This window comes from Zonotrichia leucophrys, chromosome 1, assembly GCF_028769735.1.
Source record: "Zonotrichia leucophrys gambelii isolate GWCS_2022_RI chromosome 1, RI_Zleu_2.0, whole genome shotgun sequence".
In the NCBI taxonomy this organism is placed as follows: Eukaryota; Metazoa; Chordata; class Aves; order Passeriformes; family Passerellidae; genus Zonotrichia; species Zonotrichia leucophrys.
Genome location: NC_088169.1, coordinates 8,465,767 through 8,483,256, shown reverse-complemented (window position 1 = coordinate 8,483,256; position 17,490 = coordinate 8,465,767). Strand labels below are relative to the sequence as shown.

Genomic DNA, 17,490 nt, shown 5'->3' with positions numbered 1-17,490 from the left:
CTCTGGGTTTACAGTGCCGGGAGGAAAATTGTGCAGGACCTCTCGCGATCTAATTGGCCAAGTGGGAACGCCACTCAAACAAAGACTCCTCCCCTGGGGGACAGCTGACTGCTCAGATCCGTGACAGGGACGGCGCTGCGCTGGCGATTGGTCAGCTCTGCTGATCCCGCCCACCCGCCCTGTAAACCCCTCGCCGATTGGCTGCGGCGGCTGTCCGTCAGGTGGCGGGCGGGGCGCTCGGCTGTCTGTCCGCGGCCCGGCAGCGGTGGCTGATGGCGGACATGGGGCGGTGCGGCGGGGCAGGCCGGGCCCTGGGGCTGGCAGCGCTGGTGGCAGCGGCCTGTGTGGCCGGTGGGTGAGCGGGGCCGGCCCGACGCGGCGCGGGGGAGCGCCGCGGGGAGCGGGCAGGGCCGCCTGGCTGCTGCAGGGGGAGATTGCGGGAAAGGGGCCGGGCCGCGGTGCTGGGGAGGGGGAAGGTGAGGGGAGAAGGTGAGGGGGGCTCTCGGTGCCTGTGGTGCCAGGTTCAGACCCAGGGGTGGCAGCGGGGGCTGTCACTGTGCTCCAGCTCCCTGCCCCCATCCGCCTCCGGAGACCGTGCTCGAACGCTTTTATCCTGTCCTTTTCAATCCGAGGGCTGGTTTATATTAAATTTTAAGTTCCTATAATTTTATTGTGTAAATTCGTTATTTAAAATTATTTTCGTAATTATATCACAATATTATTACATAAATTTAGATAATATATTGTATATTTTTACAATGCATATGTATAATTATGTGTAGGGTGTTACTTTATTAAATTAACTTATACTATGCACAAATTCTATTAAAATCCAGTTCTATAAGCTGAGACAGAGGGATTCAGATCAGAGACTGGAAACATTTTTCCCTGCCAGGGTGAGCCAATGGAATAGGTTGCCCAGGGAGGTGGTGGGGCCACCACCCCCAGAGGTGTTTAAGGGGCATCTGGACCTGGCACTGGGGTCACAGTGGCACTCCTGGGTTCATGGTTGGACTTGATAGTCTTAGAGGTCTCTTCCAGCTCTGCTGATTCTGTGATAGACACACATAATTTTGTTATTTTGTATGAATTTTCACGTTTTGCTGAGCTGTTTCTGTGGTCACTGCAGCCTCTCTGTTATCTGTGAGTCAGGGCTCGTGATGGCACTTCCAGGCCCTGTAAATATTTCCCATTCAGTGTTCAACCCTTGGCCTTCACAAAGGCTTTTGAGAACTTGAGGTACAGTTTTGGCAGGGTAGGAATTAGGTTCCCTATTCCATAGGCAATTGGAGGGAATCTGTTGATGTTCCCAAGTTCAAATTTAGTTTTAATCGTTGTAATCTTGAACAACAATCTTGAATTTCCCTTCCAGTTGTGAAGGGTTAATGCTCTGATTCCATCCACCTGAGCAATCCTGCCCTAGGTAAGCCAGTTTGCCCTAAATAATGTGACTGGCTGACATCCCTGTGAAATCCTATGGATTTGTGGGCATTTTGTAAATTCTTACTTAAGGAAATTGGTCTGGAAACATTTCTGCCCTTCAAAATGTGGGTTGATCCACCATTAAAATTGGTAGCAGACCACCCAAGGAACACATCAATTGAAATAAATTCTTGAATCTGCTCCATGAATGTCACTTGGTTTGGCCTCTTTCCTTCCTTTTGTCCCCCTCCCCAGCCTGCACCTCAGAACTTTGTCCTGTGGTGTGTTTATCATAACATAGCTCAGATTTACTGTCAACATCTGTGTGCATGATCCTGAGCCAGGCTTTGGAACAGCATCTTCAAGGTCACTTTAGTTAAATTAACATTAGGGAATTTTTTAGCTGCACAACACATCAGTTTACTATTGCACTGTTTTTGTAAATGGCCTTTAGATTTGTAGATTCCCTGGACAACTATTGTATATCACTGCTTGGATTGGTAACCAGTTTTCAGTGATCATATGAATAAATACTTCTGTTTTCTTTACACAGTTACCTTATTCCTGTAATTTTGAGGTATGCAGTCAGATTCATTGTATAATTAGAACTTGAGCATACAGGCCTGCAAACAATTATGACTCTGTTACTTGATTTTCTTGTATCAAATCAGTTTTCTGGTGGCAGCCTACTCAGATGGCTCATTGGGGAGCATGTGCCTGAAATTTTGCATTGTGCATCTTTCAAACAAGTTTCAAAATGTATTTAGATAAATGTTGGTGCACACAGTATTGCAGCTGTGCCTGAGTGACTTTAAGACAGGAAGCCAGGTTGAAACAAGCTCCTCTCTTATTTCTGTGGAGTCCTTTCTGACTTTATTATGCAGTAAATTATTGTCATCACAAAACAGTTTAGAAATGTGCTTTTAGTCAGCTTTGCTGTTGAGGTAATGGGGAGGAGAGTGAAGGGGATCCCAGAGCAGTGAAACCCCAGTGCTGCAGGCTGTGGCTCCCCACAATCAGCTCAGCTCAAGGCAGACAAACCTCTCCTGGTGTCATGGGCTGGAGGAGCAGAGCAGGGACACCAGAGCTGCTCTGCAGGAGCCAGGCTGTGCTGGCCCTGCCTGGTTTAAGCCAGCCCTGACAAATTCCACTGGCTCTGGGCTCAGTGGCTCTGGCTGCTGCCTGCACCAATGGAGGGGTTGTGCCAAGCAGTCCTGGAAGCAGACAGAGCTGTGTTGGTGCTTTGTGAGTTTAACAGGGTTTTGGAGTCTGCCTGGCTCCAGTGAGAGTTCACTTTACCAGGTCTGAACTGTGAGGCTGCTTGTGGCTGTGCTGTTGTTGGAATAATTGTCCTGCTTTTGTTAACATGGATCTCTTCATTCTCGGTCACTGCTGTACAGAAACCCCATTTTGTATTCCAGAGCATTAAACGATCAGTTCTCATTGCTGCCTTTCCATAAACCGATGGGCATGGGAGGGAGGAAGAAGCAGTGAAAGCTCAGATATGTTTTCCCTGTTCCTGCAGGACTCTGACCTCTCTCTGTGTCTGTTCCAGGAGTGTGTGGGGCTGAGCTCAGCATCCTGCGCTCCCCTGCGTCGGTCGCGTTCCGCGATGGGAATTGGCCGATCCCGGGCGAGCGCATCCCGGACCTTGCTGCCCTCACCATGGGCTTTTCTGTGGAAGAGGTAAGTTCCAGGTCTTGATTGTGAAATGCCTCTAAGCTACAGACCTGCTCACTCTGCAAATTTTCCTGTCATGTGCTGGAATATATAAAATATTGCCCTGTTTGTCTTGAGGAAAGCATGACTGGACAGAGGTGGTTTCCAGGACAGAGCTGTGTGGGTCATGTGAGCAGCCAGAGGCTGTGCTGGCTGGCTAATTTGAGTCACCAGCTGTAAAAGGAATCCTGCAGAGGCTGCTCCTCGGTTCCTCTGAGACCTAGCTGTGTGCTGTATCCCCCCATCCATGGTCACAAACTGAGAACCTGTGGGACCACTGTCACTTCTTGCACACAAGCTCTCCGTAGGGCTCTGCTCCTGAGTAATCTCAAGACTGAGAATGGCTTGGCAAGGCAGGCATTTTCTCAGGTCAGCAAGCTGTCTGCTGAGCAGAGTTAGAACAAGTGTGTTGGTTACTTAGGAAATAATCCAAAACCTTGGAAATGTGATTTGTGGTAGTGTTTCTCCACATTAAGTATTCAAATATAACTTTAGCAGTGTTTAAAGTGGGGCACATGAGCAGGAGCACTTGGATTGATTCCATCTTGCCTACTGAATTTTTTTGCTGGGCTTCAGCAGGGATGAGTGGCTGTTGAAGCAGTAGATGAAAGTGTAATAGCCAGATATCTTTGGCAGTGTCTGTATGTAGCCAGATACTGAGATCTGCAGCCTGAGGCATTCTCACAGTGCTGGTGAGGGCAGCCAGCTCTCATTTCTTCCATACATCAGCCAGGGCAGAGGTCTGATAAGGCTGGTTTGAATGCAAGGCTGCTTAGCCTGTGTTTTGGAGTTTGAAATACCTTCCTATCAATTAGTTCGACTTTTTTTGACATCAGACTAGTAACAAACTTGTAGTATGACTAAGGAGTAAATGTTGATAATTTTACCAATATATTGAATGGTATTGTGTGTGTCGCACATAAAGACACCAAGAAAAACAGCGGAGTTGGACCTGTTCTGTCCATTTGGCATCCTGGTCATCCAGGGATGTGTCATGGAAAAGGGTGTTCCAGTACTCACTCAGTGCCTTTCCCACAGCTCAGGATTCAATTGTTGCCATGGGTCTGTAGCATCCTTTAGAAACAGTTCTGTTACTGTTAATTCAAATCCTAGAAGCAGGCCAAGGGAGAAGTGTTTGATTATCCAGTTCAGCCCTGAACTGAGAGTTCCTGAAAGCTGTCCCTAAGGCAGAGGTCACTGTGTGGGCAGCTTCCAGCCCTGCTGAGGGGAGCACTGCAAAGCCCAGGCACTGCTTCTGCAGCTCACATCAAAGTGTGGTCCAGGAGCATAAACTGACACTGCAGCAAGGCCACTGGAGAGAATTTGGAATTCTTAGTGCATTACAGTGGGAATTCTCAGAAAGTCATTCAATATTCTTCCCCTGTTAAAGGAAAACAAAACCAAACCCCATTGTTGTCCCTGATGATGTTTTAAAAGGTTTTTCCTTTGCTTCTGTGAGGTGATACAAATCATAATGTTAATGACATTTAATTTTAAAATGCAATTAACTTGGCTTTCAAAAAAAGGGCAGTTATGTCATTTACACAGATGGGGAAATCTGTTTACCTTTATTCCAGACAGATGAATTTGTATTTGTATTTTGTACCTGAATAAACCAGTCAGTAGCCTCCACTGTGCTCTTACTGATTTGTAATTGTAGTAAGCTACTAAGAAATCTTTTAATATTTCTGTGCAAATTTGTACATTTAAGTTTAATTGCCTGTTGTGATTGACAAGTCCCTTTCTTCCCCTTCCTTTCCACCCTCTTTCTTTCTTGTACTGAAAATATGAAGATGTTATTGGATTTTTTAAGTTCAGCCTTCACTTACTAAATACAGATTGAAGTATTTATAATTTAATTATGGCAAATAACTCCTCATGTATCCATTACATATAAAATGTTTTCTTAGTGTAACTTTGCTATGAAGTTACTGGCAGCTTTTAAACTAACAATTCCTTTGTGGTTGACTGGAGGCATTACTCAAAATGAAAGCAGTGTAGCATTAACTTACTTCCCCATGAAATTTCCAATAGGCTGTCCTGCACAGAGGCATTAACAGGATAATAAGTTGTTTTGCTTTAATAGTGGGAAGAACTCTTCCCTTTGCCTGTGAAATGTAACTGTTTTTGTTATTTTGTGCTAGGACCTCCCCTGGCCCGGGCTGGGCGTGGGTGATCTGTTTCACCGGCCCCAGGCCACCGTGCTGGTGACAGTGAAGGGCGTGGACAAGTTGCCTGTGAAAGGGTTTTCTTACCCCATTGAGAATGTGAGTATCCACCTTTGGAGCTGTCACCTGGTTCCTGGGACTCCTGTGCTCCAGTGACAAGTGCATGATTCTCTCTGTAGTCCCTGGTGCTCACTCATTTCCTGCTTCACTGGAAGTTTGCACATCCCCATAACTGATGGATCAATAACCTAGTCAGGATTCTGTACAGCCAGGGCTTCCAGTTCAACATGCTCTGCTTGAAAGACAGCTAATTTTTATGTTTCTACCAATCCACTTCTACCCACAGTAACTTAAGATTTTGAAATCAGAATTGTTAAGCTTCCTGCTTCAGCTGAGTGTGTGATACCATTTTATATGGAGTTGATTTTTTGATGTACTGTATTGCCCTGTAAGTGGTCTTTTGAGTTTTCCTCAAGTACTTGACTATGAAATACAGCACTTAGAAACACCATTCTATTATACTGAGAAGAAACCAACACACATTACATTTACCTGACACTGTCTATTTTTCTAAGGCTTCTCAGGCTTCTTACAGCAACAGAGAATCCTTTAGGTTGGAAGGGAGCTCTGGAGATTCTCATCCAGCCCCTGATCAAGCAGGATCAGCCAGAGCAGGCTGACAGCACTGTGTTCAGTCAGGATCTGAGCATCTCCACAAATGGAGGCTCCATGACCTCTGGGCTGCCTCTGCCAGTATTTGACCACTCTTGGAGTAAAAAACTTCATTCTTGTGTTAAAATTTCCTGGGTTTAAATCTATACTGTTGCCTCTTCTGCCATAGGATACTTGTAGTGAATGGAAATGTGCCATTCTGTGTCTTTTTTTTTTAATAAAACCCACAAGTAAGTGTATAAAAAAAAAACAGTTCTGTTTGCTTGCCAGTAATGGCACTATACTGTGCTAGCATTTTTTCTATTTTTAGTAGGTTTTTTATATGTGTCTTTTTTTGTTTCAGCACTTGGTCTTTCTGCTGGTATATTTTCACCCATCAGTGTTTTGTGGTTCATAACTTTCCATTTGCTGTGAGATTGTTTCCCTTTTGCATTGCTTCTATATTTGTTGGTCTTGTTTTACTGATAAACAAGGCTTTACTCTCAGCCTAAATAATCCTCTTAATTCACAGTCATGATCCCTTGGAGTTCTTCAGAGTATAAAGTGTCTGTTCATAGATACACAGGTGATGTTTTGTTTTGCACAAAGGTTCTTATTAATTATTATCACTTTGGAAATGTGCATCCCTTTACTTTTCTGTCTTTGTTGAGATCGGTAGTGCCGCGGCCACAATGTACAATCACGAACGGAGCCGGGGCATCTGGACCAGTGACAGGAGCCATTTATTCAGCACATCAGTCTCAGCACATTGTTAGACAATGGAGACACAATGTTAACAGTCGCTGATCCACAGGGAATGCCAAGGGGCTGTGACATTACAGCCTAGCATAAAACCATCTCGGCTTAGATTTCAGCTAATCACACATAGAGCAACACATATTGACAAGAATTCTATCCAATCATATGAAACACACATAATGGTAGGTAAAACAAAGACAAAGAACAGAGATCCATTCATACTACCTTTCTAAAGATATACATTAAATAACCTTGTTGCAATCCATAAGCCAATTTTACAGAGGTCTGTTGTTATTTGTCATGTCTACTGCTTAGAAAACTTTTTTGCTGTATATGTGCAATGCTAACAAAACTTCTGCCTGAGGCCTGCCTTTTTTAACCATTTTCTCAAAACCTTTTAACTTTATGAATCCCAGCAAGTAGCCCCTGTTTAACCCAAAAATCTGACTTTGTCTTCCAGGCTGTTCCTTTCAGTCTGGACAGTGTTGCAAATGCCATCCACACTCTGTTTTCTGAGGAGACGCCCGTGGTGCTGCAGCTGGCCCCCAGTGAGGAGGTGAGCATTGATTCACTCCTGGTTCCACGTGTCCCAAATGGGGAATCCTCTTTCCACTTGTGTGGCTGCAGCAAACCCAGTGGATCACATGAAACTGTGGCTGGGTGTTGGTTGGTGTGTGTGTGGAGGAGCAGACAGGAGGCAGTGCTGGCAGTAACCATGGCTGTTCCTGCAGAGGGTCTACATGGTGGGCAAGGCCAACGCCGTGTTCGAGGATCTCTCTGTCACCCTGCGCCAGCTGCGCAGCCGCCTCTTCCAGGACAGCTCCATCCTCAGCTCCCTGCCCCTCAACTCCCTCAGCAGGAACAACGAGGTAAAGCACATCCAGCCCTGGGAACTTCTATGGGGCTTCTTTTAAATAGTATTCTTAGTTAGCTTGTGCTTTTCTCCTTTCTTGCTTTTTCTTCCCTCTTTCTTTGCCTAAGAGCCCACTCCTAATTTTTTCTAACTGAATTCAAACATTTTTTTCTAAGTAATGTTATTGAAAGAGTTATTTCCTTCTAGCGTGTTCTGATGTAGCAGACAACTGTTATAAAATACTTGCAACAAAACAAGACTTCCCTAACTTGGGTTTCATCAAAGGAAATACTTGTCTCTGCCTCTCCCCTCAGGTTGACTTGCTTTTTCTGTCAGAACTTCAAGTCCTACGTGATATTGCAAGCCTGGTAAGGTGTTTTGAAACATTTTCACCTGTTTTGTGTCACAAACTTCAGAGAACTTTAAAATAGAGAAGCCGTAGCCAGGATATGTGGCCACCAATGATACATAATTCTGTTGTGTCATCAGCTGGTTCCATCAGCTTAAATAATGAATTCTCTTTGTACCAGCCCCATCACTGCAATTGTGAATGAGAGCTTTAATCATGTGTAGTTTTCTTTTGTGTTGTGTTTGGTCAGAACAGGGGCAGTTCTGAAATACTCAATGAAGAATTTGCTGAGGCTTTCTTTGGTGTCTAACTCGAGAAGTATAATGGTAGTTAAGAACATGTTCTTTGCCCTGTCCACCATTTTACTTCAAAATATCACTTTGTCTGAAAAGACTGGAGTGACTTTTGTGCCATGAATAGTGATGGTGGTAGAAGTGCTCCAGTGGAGGGGTGAGCATCTTTAATTCTGAGGATCTTTTTACTAAGAAGCTGCTGTCTTGTTGCTGTGGTTTAGGGTTTGTTTTAGTGGGTCAGTGAAGTGTGGGTCTTTTTGTTTCATTTTGGTTTGGTTTTTTTCTGTGTATCCTTTAAGCTGCAGCTCTTAACTACTGAAGTGAAAGGAAGAATTGTGGAAAAACTCAAAAATTCACATTAGGTAAAGGGCTAGTGGAGACAAATGGTGCTCTTGAGAAAATGACGTAGAACAACTTGGTTTTGTTTTGCAGGCTAGAAATGCTGCAGTTTAAGTAGTTGGAAAGATGGGATTAAATTCCTTGTTTTCAGAGGCTGTTGTCTTGTGCAGGCAAATATCAGTGCTGCATCTTCTCACCTGCAGAAATGCAAGAATGTCACTACTGTCCTTTGAGATAATTTGGATTGTATTAGTTGGATTTTCTCAATATTGGAAGATACTTCTCAAATAAATTACTTTTGTATGTGGACGACACAAGGTGGAAGTTGCAACCTGCTGAGCTTTGCAAGGGCCAGCTTCAGACAAGGAAATGCTAGTATCTAAGTCTTGTAGTTATGTGGTTTTGTTTTCTCTGAGTTTTATTTTCATGGCAATTACAGAACAAAGATTCTGATGTCAATAAGTACTCTGCTTCTTTTTAGCACAGCTCTCTATTATGTAGCATCTGTTTTAACATGAGGTTACATCCAGGTAATAATCTGCTTTCTTCTGTAGAATTAAAAAAAGAAACAATTATGGACATCTTCTAGTTAAATTGGCAAGAATTCCATTTCCTGATTATGGAATATGACTGTAAAAAGTGAGACAGGATTAGTCCAAGTAAATTGACTTTGTGCGATGTGTTTTTAAAGTAACCTGTGTGTGAATTAATTTCTTTGTGCCCTCCATGTTGTGCCCAAGCTGTCTCGACACAAGCACCTGGCCAAAGATCACTCTCCAGACCTTTATTCCCTGGAGCTCTCTGGCTTGGAAGAGATTGGGAAACGATATGGGGAAGACTCTCAACAGTTCAAGGATGCTTCTCAAATTCTTGTAGACTCTTTGCAAAAGGTATATTGTCTGCCTAATGAACAAAACTCATGGTAATACTATGAAAATAATTTTTATTTTAATTACAAAGAAGTAACTTCATTAGTGTTGGCTTGCCTAATGCTTCTTTTTGCTGTTTGGTTTTTGAAATGCTGTTGTTTAGTTATAAAATTGAATGTTACAATTTGCCTCTCTGGAAAGTGTTGGTGTGATTCTACAATGTGTTTAGATATTTTGAATAAAGGAGTAGGGGTGTATTGAAACCTTGTATCAACAGGACTTGATATGTTTGTTTTTCTTAAACAAACACCTTGCATTTAAAAGCAGCAGAATGTCTTACAAAAAGAGGCTCTTGGAAATATCTTTATCCCAAGATGCAGTGGTTAGTTTACCTTTGCTCACAAAGCTATATACATATAAATTTCCAAGACTTTAAAATAACTGCTGTCCATCCATCAATGTGCTCAAGACAGAAATTCTTCAAAACCTCTTACATAATCATTAGTTAAATTGTTATTAAGATCAGTCACTTTTGAGAGCCTCCAAAGTGTGATGAAAAAATTCAAAACCATCAATTTGTTAAGCCAAGTACTTGTTTTCTCTAAGCATTGCTCTTTGGCCTCTTTGACCTTAAGCAAATATATTTAAATATTAGACATATTAGCATTTGATTAAAATATTGAGGTCCCAGTGGGAGTTTGAGAACCTGAATATTTTGTTGGAACTGACAGACACACAATTAGCAATGATGTGGGGATGGGCCTTTTGTAAAAGGAATAGCAGATTAAGTTTCAGCCCAGAAAGCAGGCAGAAGCCACAGTCTGCTGAACAGTGACTGAGGGTTTGAAAAGGCCTTGTAAACCAGGGGAAGGCTGACACTTGGTGAAATTCTAAATTAGTGTAAACTTTTATAATTTTCCATAGTTATTCCTGAAGCTGACATCTTTTATTTTACTGCATCTTGCTAACAACACTGTGCTTAATTCCTGGCTACAGTCTAGGCTTTCAATTAAACCACCTTTTCTTTTCCAGTTTGCAGATGAGATGTTTAATCTCTATGGTGGGAATGCAGTAGTAGAAGTGGTGGCTGTGAAGGAGTTTAACTCTCCCCTCTCAAGGAAGACCCGCTCAATTCTCCAGGCTTCACAGGTAGTAGAGCCACATTTTTCTACATCTCATTTATTAAAACTGATCCAAAGTGTATCAATTCACCTGAGTGTAACCTTTTTAAGCACTAAAATACTGGCTATGACTTAGATGTGGGTACAGAATATTTATTTGTCATTCAGTAACTTCACTTGGGGAGGCCTCTGGGGGTCATCCAGTCCAACCTGCTGCTCAAAGCAGGGCTAATTTAGGAGCTAGATCAAGTTGCTCAGGATCTTGTCCAGCCAAGTTCTTGGAAAGTCCATCCCTGGAAGTCCCACAGCCTCTCTTACATTAACCACTTTCATAGTGAAAACTCTTTCCCTTATGCCTTGTTAGAATTCGCCTTTCTGTATTGTCTCCCCAGTGCAGGCAAGTCCTGCCTCCCAGCTGTGGGAAAACAACTTTTCCTTGGTCCTGTGTCATTCCAGAGGCTCTGCTGGCTCCTATTCCCCTTGTCCTCCAGGAGCTCCAGTCCCTCTCTGCAGCTGCTCAGAGCCCAGCCTGTGCTGTCACCTGGGTTGTTCTGCCCCAGGTTCAGGACTTTGGATTTCATTTTCCTGTCACTTTCTTCTTTTGGATTCCACTGATGTCGCTCACATCATCACTTTTTTGCATTCTGTGCCCTTGCATCAGATTTGTCTAGACAAAAGTGCATCTCTCTTATTTAGCTTGTCAGACTTTGGATGGTGTCAAGATGTTTGGTGTGCAAGCTCACTTTAAATTAATAAATATTTTCTTTATTGCAGAGTAAAAATGAAAATCCTTACAACCTTGCCTATCCGTACAACTACGACTACTCTGTAATCTTCAACATTGTGCTGTGGATGATGATAGGTCTTGCTTTAGCTGTGATAGTTATCTCCTACAACCTGTGGAACATGGATCCTGGCTATGACAGCATTATTTATAGGATGACAAATCAGAAGATAAGAATGGATTGAGCTGCACCATATTTCAGCACAGGAAGATGATGAAGAGCAAGGTCTCCTTTAGCCTGTGTGGAAAACAAATGTTCTGATATGGTTAATTGTGGGAGTTTTTTAAAGGTGTATTTATTTCTAAGTATTTTTTCCCTCTTTCAAGACTATTTTAAATGTTAGTAGTAGCACCAGATGGGATTTAAAAATTGAAATCTGCTTGTTTAAAAAAACCAAAACAGCACTCCCCAGAGTAATAGTTATTAAAGTGACATCATTCCATTTTTTTTATCTTGTAACATGAGTTTTTGAAATGCCCTGTACTGCCTCTGCCTGTGCAAACCAGATAAACTGAAATTATGATAGCAACATATTGTTTGAAACTTTTGCACTGGAAGATCAAAAATTATAGCTAAATTGTTGTGTTGTATATTATGAACCAGCTGTAAATGTTTGATGTAAATATTTGTAATGGTTATATGTAACTTCAGAGAGGATAGTAAATATTCTTCAGTAAAAGACTAAATATAGAAGTACTTCTATCAGCCTAGGACTGTAGTAGCATAAATGCATTTTGATCTCATGCTGATGGCTCCGAGCTGAGCTGTACACAGAAGGATCCTTTCCCCAGGACTTCAGTGGTTGGGAGGTGACTGACACTGGTGTGGCTGCTCTGCAAATCCTGAAGCAGCACCAGTCTGGTCATGGTCTAATGTCACAGTTGAGAGTTCCTGTTATGATGCTTCATGTTCCTTCCATTTGTGTTGATGTTATTATAAAAAAAAAAAAATCAGTTCTTTTTGATGATAAGAGTGGACCAACACTTGATTTAAGTATACCTGGATTATAGTCCTGCTTCAACCGTTCAATAAAACAAAGAACAGTTGTTCTGGAATGCATTTATTCCTTGTGGCTTTGTAGGTGGGGATACTTCTGTTTAGGATTTGTTCAGCTGACCAGGGCAGGTGTGGCAGCATCTGATGTGTGACACTGGCCCTAAGGCTGCAGCAGTTTAGTTCAAACTGTCCTTCAAAAGAAAAATAGTCTTGTGTGAATTTTCCTAAACCAGATAGTGAGTGTAGTTGAAACAAGTGGTTAATCTCTGGCTTGAGTCTTTTTTAGAATGACTTCTTCCTTAGAAATTCATTTGCTCTTGTGGAAAAAGGAGATCTTCCAGACTTACAGCAGCATGAATGGAAACTACTTTTTTTTATCATCTTGCCCTCTAATGTGCTGAACTTTCCCTGCTGTTAGGAGATAATTGTTCCCCTTCCAGAAAATATGTTCTCACTGAATCAGTCTCATTTACTGGGAATGTCTGAATTGGGGGTGTTGAAATTGTTCATGTCTTGGAGATCCTGGACAGTGATTCAGGTTGAAATGGGCAAATTGCAGGTTTACCTGAGTCCAAGAAATCCAGTTCAGTCTATGTTGCAATCACTTGAAATTAGTTTTAATGGCATTTCAAGTTAATCTGGATGATTGATACCAGTAGATGGAAAGGAAGAGTTGCACTGGCAGTTCCTCTGACAGGAATGTAATTACTGAACATGCTGTGATACACCATGACAGAGCAGGCAAGGGAAGACTCTCAGCCAGGTGTGAGAAGTGGGACACATGATTATGTCAATGATTATGATTAGATTTATTGCTAATACAGAATCTAAATATTCCCAGTGCAGTATCTAAATAACAATTCTGTGGATTCAGCGGTTTGTTCAGATTAGCAGTCCACTTCAGATACTGGTACAGAGTTTTACAGGAGCTGGTTGTTTGAGGCACTGCCTAATTAATGGTAAGTATTTAACAGTTGTATTTCAGTCAGTGTGAAGTTGGCAGTGTAGAATTTGTTTTAATGCAGGACCTGCCATTGAGATGGTCTCTGCATGTCAGCCCTCTCCCAGCTGCTGCTGTAGGCTCTCAATTTTACTTTTTAAAGCTGGTCTTAGACTACTTTGAAGGGCAAATTGCAATTCCCACTTCTCCTGTTAGTACCACTTTTGTTCTTTCTCATGGCTGTAGACCTCCAGCTGGTACTAAAGGTGCTTTTGGGCACTGTCATGTGTGCTGTGTCTTAAATACCAAATGCTTTGTGCAGCACAGGCTGCATTTTGAGCCACTCCAGAACCCCTGTACTTCAGCTTGAGTTAGGAAAGCCAGACACACTTTATTGTACAACAATATTGTACATAACTGCTAATCAAACAGGCAGTTACAGGAATAGCCTTTTCATACTTAATTTTAAGTTAATTAGAATGCAAGTGCCATCAACAGTGCCAGACCTGCTCTTGACTGTTCTCTTTAAATTTAAAATCACTCCAAGAATATAAATTGTAAAAATATTTATGTGATATGGCAAAAATCATAGGTTTTGTGCACAGAACTATGATGAAAGCAGTGAAACTGTCAGGTGAAGGAAGGAAGACGTCAGGGAGAAGCCAAGGCAGGAAGGGGATGCAAGGAAAATAAATAACAGCTGGTATTGGGATCCTGTGTGCCCAAAGTGAGAAGGGCAGGAGGGTTGTTTTGCAATATCTGGCAGCAAGCAGCTTCCACCAGGCTGGGACAGGCTCCACAGAGTGCTGTCAGGGGGATTTGGGATGCAACTGCAGCAGGAGTAGTGATCTGACAGCCAAAGGGAGTTTTTCTTTGGGAGCTTGGTCACTGGCACAAAGGGTGATGTGTGTTTGACTGGGTCTTCTTCATTCCTTGGTGTTTCTGTTGTCCAGTTTTTGGCTTGGGGTGTACCTAAGCTGTTCTCAAAAGTGCTGAAATCTCTGAAGAAGGAGAGAATCCTGAGTCAGAACTGAAAATTGAGTGTTGCTTTAGATACTTAGGTTAAAAAGAGAAAATAAGCCATAAAACAGAGGGCTCTTTGAAGAGTCAGTATGCTGCTATTTCTAGACAATGCCCCAAAGTCTAAACCTGACAGAGGTAAAATCAGCCTTTGTGCCCGCATCAACTTTCCAGACTTCTCTGTGGCAGGAATGGCAACTTTCAGAGTTCTTGCAGCTGTAGCACCACACAGGCAAGGGAAGCCTAAAGCAGATCTGAAATGTGTAAATGTTATGTCTAAAAAAAGGAAGTGGAAATGAAGAAACGACATTGAAATGCAAATGTTGAGCAACCTGGCAAGTGATTGCTGAGATTTATAGGTCACTCTTCATGGATCTAAGAAGCACCCTGCCAGAGTCTAGGTAAGGAGATAAGCATCCCTCAAAACAAAACAAAAACCCTCCGAAACAATGACAGTCTGTATCCTATACTGACACAATTTTTGGCTATGGTGAAATGAGTGCTTTGAGCTAAAAGTCACAAATGTTCTCTAAAAAAATTTTTTTTTTCTCAAGTGAGGGTTTGAGACTCCTCCTGCATGTTATATTTTCTCCTCTGCAGGCCCTGAACCATATTCTTAGGAATTTTCATCTTTGTAGAAGCAGGGAGAACATTTCCACACAAGTATTGCAGGACAGAAATGGAGCAAGATCAAGGAAGACAGAAAGTGGAACTATCCGATTTCAAATCTGTCAGAACAAAGGAAACTTGAAAAAAATGGGGAACCCAGAAGTTTATTTCCTGTCCTGTTGTGCCACTAGTGCAGAGCATTGCTGTGGAGGAACTGAATGTTCAAGGGCTCCTAGAGCTCGTGGTGTGAAATCACCACCCTGGTGTTCCTGCCCAGGCTTGTGCAATGTGTCCTGCCTGCCCAGGACAGGGACAGGGACAGAAAGCCCAGGGGGCCACGCTCCTCTCAAATAGAGCAGAAACTGATGGATGGCACAAAGCCAAACATCCAAGAGTCTGCTCCAGTGCCCTCTCCTACCTGAACTGCTGCAAAAGCAGCTGCTACAGATGGTGTCTGTGTGTGGCAGGCAGGAGATGGGGCTGTCTAAAACCAGCAATGCATGGGACTTCCAGTGCTCTGGAAGTGTGGAGATTCTCCTGGATCTGGGTAACAACTCCCATGAATTATTTTCTAGAACAGGTCCAAAAGGCATGTACTGCATCTGTACTCTACAGTGGCTGAGGACAGCATCTAGACCTAACCCAAACCTTAAATAGGGACTTGCCTTGCTTGTATGCTTTCAGAGTTTACAGAATTTCCTCTGTTGCTGAAGGATGGATTCACACTGAGGGACTCTGGCAATCAAATTGAGTGTTGTTGTTGATGCCACCCAACATAAACAAAAATACATAGCTAAGTTCTTGGCATGAGTACACATCATAAAATGTTTACAATGTTTCATAAGGGGAACAAAATTGATGGTTGCACAAAATCACAAAGGCAGTCAAATTCCACTTAATTATGCTCCAGTGCATGAATCTGTGATGACAAATTTGCATGTCCTTAATCTAGTCAGCATATGCTTTTCATTAGCCAGAGACACAGAAGCAGTGACCAAGGTAAATAAATTCACAATATTTTAGCTGGTAGCTGATGGGCAGCACTGCAAAGGCACAGACTTGAACAACTTCAGTGCTGCCAATCTGCTCACCTGATCAACCCCTCTATTTAAATACTTCTTTACAGTGGCATGGTCCAAGCACCCAAGCAATTGATATTAAAAAAAGTCTGCTGCAAGACCTGAGTGATCAGTCAGAGCATTTGGAACACTGGAGAGCTAAATGGGAGCTCCAGGCACACCCTACAGCAGGTGATCAATCAAAATCTTGACTGTGGTACAGCATCAGCTTGGAAAGAAAAAAAAAATCAGCTCTTAACTATTTCTGTCACTTTTAGACTCTGCTGTAGAAAAAAAAAAAAAAAAAAAAGGAGGGAAAAATTAATAAAAACAGCTGTACCAATAATTTTACATGAGCCCATCCCAGCTTTTCTGCAGGCTGCAGAGCCAAGAGGCAGCCACACCCTGCTGCCAGTGCCACCCATGGCAGAGCTGCCACCTCCAGAGCACCTCTGACTCCTTGGGGACAGATGAGCTGAACCACCTCGGCCCCACAGTGAATGTGCTGCTCTCCCCTCCGGAAATCTCCAGGGAGCTGTGTCCAAGCTGTGGTGGATTCCTTGGGAGCAGGGAGGCTCAGCTCCATGGCTGAACGGGGTCATGTTCTCCAGGGAAAGCTGCTGGCACCCAAATGGCAGCAGCTCTGGATAACCTGACAGGAAAACAGGCTAGAAATAGGAAGTGCAATCAGCTGTCAGTCATGCAGGGAAGCAGATGGGGTGAGGAGGCTTAACTGGAAAAAGCACAAACTAAGATAAGCTTTCTCTATATATGAAATGGTTTTGATCTCCTTCCTGCATGTTTGCATGCACACACATGGTGTTAGATGGGTCTTTACAAATGAAACCTTGGGAGAAGCTTCCTCCCCCCCATTAAAAACAGTACTTTTAATAAAAAGTGAAAATATTGTTAAGCTATTTCCATATTTTAAAGGAGACTGAAAAAAAAAGTATGCTCAATATTTTGTAAAAATGAGGATTTATAAACTCAGAAGATGAACAGGAATACATTCACCTAAAAGATGTCGAGGAAAAAAATCTGCAGGAACTGTGCCTATACCACTATCACCCCACAGGTGATGCTGACCAGAAGATGTCTTTGAAAAACAAAATAATCCATCAAAAATAAGCACAAGTGAATTAGGAAAATAGGCAGGACACAAATAGAGCTGTTGGACTGCTACAGCCCCAGTGCCAACCTGCAGCACAAGGGTCACTTTAATTTCACCTCTGTCCCTGAAGTGCTGTGTTTTATCCAAGGGAATGGAAGAGTCAGCACTAAAGAGGAGACACAGGGAGTCAGAGGGGCTGACTCCTCACTCCCCCAGGACCCAAACAGCAGTGAGAAACCTGACATTTTAACAAGTGATTTCAGGGCAGTGCTCCCTCCAGCTCTGCTTCCCCAGCCATCCCAGGGCAGAGCTGGAGTCTCCTGTGCTCCTGATGAGGGGACAGCTGCCAGACAAACCACTGCATCCCAGGAACATCCCTCTGGAAAGCAGCCCCTGACATGTCACAGCTGCAGCCATGATCTTGTCAT

At 42.9% G+C, this 17,490-nt stretch overlaps 1 protein-coding gene across 1 annotated transcript; it reads left to right on the top strand.

The window, feature by feature from the left end:
* The first annotated feature begins 236 nt into the window (after window positions 1-236).
* Window positions 237-12,374, top strand: ATP6AP2 (ATPase H+ transporting accessory protein 2). Its single transcript, XM_064706571.1, has 9 exons — window positions 237-351; window positions 2,978-3,108; window positions 5,286-5,408; window positions 7,180-7,275; window positions 7,451-7,588; window positions 7,887-7,940; window positions 9,294-9,443; window positions 10,455-10,571; window positions 11,318-12,374. Exons 1-9 carry the CDS (start codon window positions 273-275, stop codon window positions 11,510-11,512), a joined length of 1,083 nt encoding a protein of 360 aa, XP_064562641.1. The 5' UTR covers window positions 237-272; the 3' UTR covers window positions 11,513-12,374.
* The last annotated feature ends 5,116 nt before the right edge of the window (window positions 12,375-17,490 follow it).

Coding starts and splice junctions, on each gene's coding strand:
- ATP6AP2 (XM_064706571.1), top strand. CDS start 273: ATGGCGGACATGGGGCGGTGCGGCGGGGCAGGCCGGGCCCTGGGGCTG. Junction 352..2,977: donor GGCAGCGGCCTGTGTGGCCG/GTGGGTGAGCGG, acceptor TGTCTGTTCCAG/GAGTGTGTGGGGCTGAGCTC. Junction 7,589..7,886: donor CCCTCAGCAGGAACAACGAG/GTAAAGCACATC, acceptor CTCTCCCCTCAG/GTTGACTTGCTTTTTCTGTC.